This window comes from Ursus americanus, chromosome 22 (assembly GCF_024610735.1).
Source record: "Ursus americanus isolate L20-20 chromosome 22, mUrsAme1.1.p, whole genome shotgun sequence".
Lineage (NCBI taxonomy): Eukaryota > Metazoa > Chordata > Mammalia > Carnivora > Ursidae > Ursus > Ursus americanus.
In genome coordinates this window covers 22,867,995-22,874,116 of record NC_142148.1, presented here as the reverse complement: position 1 = coordinate 22,874,116, position 6,122 = coordinate 22,867,995, and the positions used below count along the sequence as shown (strand labels likewise).

At 50.2% G+C, this 6,122-nt stretch overlaps 1 protein-coding gene across 1 annotated transcript; it reads right to left on the bottom strand.

The window, feature by feature from the left end:
* Positions 1-3,949: 3,949 nt before the first annotated feature.
* C22H20orf173 (chromosome 22 C20orf173 homolog) lies at positions 3,950-6,104 on the bottom strand. Its single transcript, XM_087853947.1, has 6 exons — positions 5,625-6,104; positions 5,235-5,413; positions 4,968-5,155; positions 4,772-4,823; positions 4,558-4,648; positions 3,950-4,105 (listed from the first exon to the last, which is right to left on the bottom strand). Exons 1-6 carry the CDS (start codon positions 5,934-5,936, stop codon positions 3,950-3,952), a joined length of 978 nt encoding a protein of 325 aa, XP_087710073.1. The 5' UTR covers positions 5,937-6,104.
* Positions 6,105-6,122: the final 18 nt, after the last annotated feature.

Below are 6,122 nucleotides of genomic sequence, written 5' to 3'. Positions count from 1 at the left end.
AGCACCTGTGGAGGTAGGGGCTACTCTACCCACAAAAGCGTCACGGCAACTCCCAGGCTAAGACTTGGCATGCGGGCCTCTTCTCAGCCCATGGGACATGTCCCTTCTCAGCCAGCTGGTTGTTTAATTGGTCTTCGGACAGATGACACCTTCATGTGTTGCGTCCCCCACCCCCCACCCCCCAATACCTCACCTCCTACCCCCTGACCCACTGACCACCTGCTCACCCCCGGACCCAGGGAAGGGGGCAGCTGAGCTCTGTGCAAATGCCCTGAAGAGCAGGGCCAGTGGAGGCAGGGGGCAGGAGGAAGCGGGGGCTGTCAGTGTGCCGGGAGCAGCGCCATCCCCTGTGGGATCCTTCGGCACAGGGGGAAGGAGCGCAAGCTCAGCTCTGCTCACCACACTTAGAAAGTAGGCAAGGGAGCATGAAGAACATGGGGTCTCACTTGGGGTCTTGGAACTTCCTCCGTCTGTCCTGCTGGGACCCAGGCGTGCCTAGACCCCGATGGAGGTGAGGCTGAGAAGGGAGGCTCCTCCCTCGGACAAGGTAGGCTGTGCTCCCGGGTCCTATGGTCTCACCCAGTTCGTTTATATCGGTAGCCTGTCACGGTGTGGCCATCATGACCTTCCTTTAGTCCTTTGTTAACCAACGGTACCAGCTCTTCATATGCCTTCATGAGGCCCGAAGCCTGACACAGGTGGGAGGGCTTGCAGGTAAAAAGGCGCATGGGTCGGGGTCGGAGGAGAGTGCGTTTTCTCGCTAACGCTGTCATCGGGTCCCTCAGGCACATGGCCTTGTGTGCGGAGGTGGAAAGGGACGTGAGAATGTGTTTTCAAATGCGGTTCTTCCTTAATGACTGCTAGTTGTTGAGGTAAGGGAATCAGGCACTTGTATCCAGTGCCTGGTAATCCATACGTCACTCTTGTACCTCCCACCCTGGTTTCCTGTCACAGTCTCTCCTGGAGCCGGACCTGGCGGCTCCAAGAGCAGCCTCACATGCCTCTAGCCTCGCCTGCTGCTGTTGCACTGTGGCGAACAGGTCGTGCAGGAGGACCCCGGTGAGTCGCCTGGGCTGTGGGTCCCAAGAACAATGACAGGCCTTTGGAGCTCTCCCAGCTAGCCCGCTCAAGTCAGACCTTCCTGGCCAGAGCAGAAGCATCAGCCCCACGTGAACATCAAGGCAGCCCACAAGCCTAAAATCTTCCATGAAGGCTTCGTTAGTGTCCCACGCACAGGGCCAAGTGGTGGGCTGAGTCAGACACCAAACACTGGGAAAAGTAGGGAGCTATGGTCACCGTCTTCACCAGCACCCCACTGCGCTGGCGGCCTCCTTCACGGCTACCTGCTAAGCTGTACAGGGTGCTCCGCCGGAGGCTGGGAGGAGGAGGGGAGAGGCAACATTGGCTGTATCCTGTGGCCTCCCTGGGGGAGGAAGGGTTGATGCCCCGTGGGGTTCTTCATGCCAGCCCGGTATCAGGGACCCCACCACACAAGTCACATCGTGAGTTCTTGCATGGAGGCCTTGTGGATAACCGCCTTCCCCTTGGCATTCAGCCCAGGGCCCAGCAGCCAAGGGAGGGCTTGGAGATCAAGTGTAATGGGGACGGAAATAAACCAGGCAAGACTGTGAGCCGAGGCTGGTGTGGAGCAGCTCTGTGGGTCGGGGGCTCTCTATCACCGGGTCAGGGTTGCTGGGCAGGAGGCAGAGAGGGGGGAGGAAGAGCCTCCTGGACCCTCTTGAGGAAACAGTCTACAGGCACACTTCATGATGTGGCTAAAAGGTCATTTCTGTCCAACCAAACTTTTTTTTCCCCCCGCAGATTGTTTCATTTATTTAAAATGAAACCAGTGCATGCACCTGGTGACAAAATTAAGTGGAAAAGAAGGTAGCAGTTTCCCATCCAGTTCTTTTCCAACCTTTCTCCAGGGGCAACCAATTCTTGAAGACACATGTTTGCAGTGGGTAAATTTATTCCCCTAAATGTTTATATGATGTCATGATGGGTCCAGTCCCTGGAATAACAGGACGATGGGCAGCTGCTCTGCTCACACCTTTGGGGAGTTTTGCACTCCGGCTCCAAGCTAGACACCCAGTATGCCGCCATGCCCCGGGGGAGGTGGGCACAGGTGTGCCTGGTGTGTGGGGGTGCATGCATTTCATCAGTGTGTGTGCTTGTGGGGCAGACGGAGGTAGAATGTAGTGGAGATCTGTTGTACACACACAGCAACCACATGCCCTCACTAACCGAGGCTGTTTGGTTACCTTGCACCACTGTTTCTACAAAAAAAAAAAAAGCGGGATAAATGCTTCCCCCTCCCCAGCCAATGGAGTAGTCTCCTCCAACGAATTGTTTTTATTTCTGAGTCTCATTATGGACTCAGGATTTTTTTATATATTCCCTGTGATTCCATCACGACAAGTTCTATTTTTGAGGTTCAGACCTTCCCAACTTTGAGGTCTAGGTTTTCCTTGTACTTTTCCTGTCCAGACGTGGAATCTTTTCATGGGGAAGGAAGTGTTAGAAAGCAAAATCTGAGTTCCGGGATTGATCATTGCTACTGGTATGTTCGGCCTTTTAGACCATTCAGATGACAGAGCAGAAAAAGTATTTGGAAAATCGTGAGTTCACGGCGGTGTCGGTTGCACAACAGTGTGTGCTTAATACCCCTGAACGGCACGCTCTAAAATGGGCAAAATGGTACGTGTTATGTATATTTTGCCACAATAAAAAAATGACTTAAAAATTGAATTTATAATGATATTTCCAATTTGAATTTAATGTCACAGGGTTTTTACTCTACCTGTCTGGCTTTATATTTGATTCCTAATAATATTAATATAATTACTTATTTACTTTATTCCATGATACTCATCATAGAGTTTCAAAAATAATACCAATATTACAATAAACCTACTGAGTGACGTTTAAAATTTCTTTGTAGTTCTTTTTGTCCACAGACTATATCCTGCAAAGGTTACAGAGTGTTGTGAGTCCCAAAGGAACTTGAAATAATTCTTTTCTCTGGTGCTTATGTTATCAATTTGATTTATGGTTAGATCTGTTTGATTTGTTCTCAACTTTAGGGTTTGCTTGTTTCCCCTTTTCATTTGATTATATGTACTGGTGAGATAGATAGATAGATAGATAGATAAATATAGATATATACATATATACATATACATACACATATATACATATACATACATATATATACATATACATACATATATACACACATATATACATATATACATATATACATATACATATACATACATATACATACATATACATACATATACATACACATATACATACATATACATACACATATATACATATACATACATATATACATACATATACATACATATATATACACATACACACATATATACATATACATACATATATACACATACATACATATACATACATATACATATACATATACATACATATATACATATACACACATATATACACATATACATACATATATACACATATACATGCATGTATATACATATATGCATACATATATACATATACATACATATACACATATACATACATATACATATACATGCATATACATACATATACATACATATATACATATAGATACATATATACACATATACATATATACATACATGTATACACATATACACACATGTATATACATACATATACATATACATACATGTATATACATATATGCATACATATATATACATATACATACATACATATATGGTATGGTGATACATGTGCTGTTAAGAATCTGGACTAGTAGCCCTTTAATACCACCAGGAATCCAATGAGAGAAATAAGCTATAGTTTTATTTAGCAGCAGAGTGACCTATACTGACACTCCGTAGTCCCCTTGACTACCTGTCGGCCTCCTGGGGCCCCCAGGGGGCTGAGCAGGATGGAAAAGATGTCAGCTGTGGGTAACAACCTTCCCCTCACGCTGCAGGCTGAGGACGGCTTTCTGCTCTTCTGTAAAACTGTGCATGTTACTCTCGAACCAGTAGTCATCATCCCAGTAATGGGACCACCTCATGAGCTGGTCTGTCCCAAAACCAAATAAGGACACCTGGGAAATAGGGTAAGACAGGAGAGAGCCACAGGGTCGCAGGCTGGATCCTGTCCTGCCCCCACGTCTGCCAGTCACCCTTCAGCACCCATCTAACAGCTAGTGTGATAGGCTTCCTCTTAGAGCCGGGAGAACAGAGCTCACCTTCCCCAGGGACGACACGCTCTGAACACACAGAGTGACCCTCCGAGCCCAGAAAAGAGTGTCAACTAGCTACTCCTCCTCATATTGGAGGAAGAGAGAGGACTCCCCAGGGAGACACGAGAAGGGCATTCCAGGCACAGGCGGCAGTGTGTGAGAAGGCAGGAGGCAGCCAGTGTTTGGGGAACACCAAGAAGCCTCATGTGTGAGCCTGGGAGAGAGGAGGGCATGGGAGGGGGTCAGATGATGCAGGGTCTTGAACTTTTTAGACTCTCTGCTTGTGTGAGAAATAGACTGGAATCTTTCCTAACCTGGTCACAGGTGTGCAAGGCGCAGAACAGAGCCATGAGCCCCAGGAATGCATACTGACCCCCATCATCCAGCCAGTTGCCCTGGTTACACCTGAGGAAGGTGGGGCCGATCACCCGGAGGCGGGGAAGAAGGGAGAGGGGGCCGACCTGGGCCCCTTCCCACAGCACCTCACAGCAGCCCACAGCCCCGTCTTACTCCCTCCCATCCACTTACCTGGTCTTTGCTGCCTTCCCTTCCACTAGGGAACTGGACCACCTTCCAGAATCTAAGAGAATTGGGAGGTGGGGGAGTTTCAGCAGTCTGAGGCCTGGGGAAGTCCTGCAGTGCCTCTAATAAGCCAGCAGAGAGTCTCTCTGGAGCCCCTCTGTCCTCTCCTGCAGTGACCTCCCCTCACGCTCATGCTAAGAACATCTGGGTTCCCAGACCATCACCTCCTCACTCAGAGCATCTGAAGGCCACACCAGACCAGAAAGCTTCAGCACCAGCAGCACCAGCTGTCTCCAGGAGCCCCAGTTGCTGGCATTCCCGGGATAGACAAAGCGTCCTGTGGTTTGGTTCGCCGCTGTCTCAAAGCCTTGGGCATGGTCCTGGTTCATTCTGGGAAGGAGAGCAGGAACTGCCAGCCCTCTGAGGGCAGCCCTGACCTTCCCACACCCTGCCCTCTCCCAGTACCCACCCAAAGGCTGCGGTGCACTGGTTGATGTTGTGGCTGAGGCCAGACCCCCACAGGGTCTTGGAGTTCCCCACCAAAGCACAAGTCCCACAGTAGAGATGGAAATGGCTCACTGAGGGCCTGGGAATCACCTTGAACAGCTTTTCCCACATTTTGCCAAGCCCAGTTGTTGAGTTCATGCCCTGAAAACAGCAGAAGGGAGATCAGGGTCTGGGAACTGGGTGTCACCTGATAGTGGGCGAGGCCCCCATGCTGGCGGTCAGGGGTCGAGGCCAGGAAGATGAGAGATGCGCTAAGCCAGGGCCGAGGGCAGGGGCTTGGGTGGGAAAGTGGGACATGGGCTAGGCCTTGGAAGGACAAGGGGAGGGACTGGGCTTGGGGTTGACCACTGACCAACCACCAGAGCACAGTATCAGGGGTCGTGGACTCTGTCACCCCCTTCAAGTACTCCATGGTCTTCCCGTAGCGTGCAGCAAACCTGTTCCAGTCCCCAACCCTGTGGTGCCAGAGGGAGGAGTTTAGCGTCTCAGATGGGCAGCCATTTTTCCTGAATTTGAGCCAAGGGCGATTGCCATGCCGTGGTACCAAGACCATCAGTTTCTCCTGGGGGGCCGATTCAGGTCTGGTTTCCAGGCAGGGGGCCATCAGCCACAAGAGGAGCACCCAGAAGACCCACAGGACAAAAATCTGCCACAAGTGCTTCATGTTCAGCCCGGATGATGGGTCCCGTGGCAGTCAGCACACTGACTTCTCTACCTGGGACTGGGAAGGAGGACGAACTGAGGCCCCAGCATCTCTCTGTCCCATCGGCCCCCATGGCTCCCCGACCCTCCACACCGCACCTCCTCCCAGCCCCTCATCTCCTGCCTCCCTACCTATTTGCTCACCTCC

Coding starts and splice junctions, on each gene's coding strand:
- C22H20orf173 (XM_087853947.1), bottom strand. CDS start 5,936: ATGAAGCACTTGTGGCAGATTTTTGTCCTGTGGGTCTTCTGGGTGCTC. Junction 5,156..5,234: donor CAGTGCACCGCAGCCTTTGG/GTGGGTACTGGG, acceptor TCTCCTTCCCAG/AATGAACCAGGACCATGCCC. Junction 4,649..4,771: donor GGGAAGGCAGCAAAGACCAG/GTAAGTGGATGG, acceptor CACCTTCCTCAG/GTGTAACCAGGGCAACTGGC.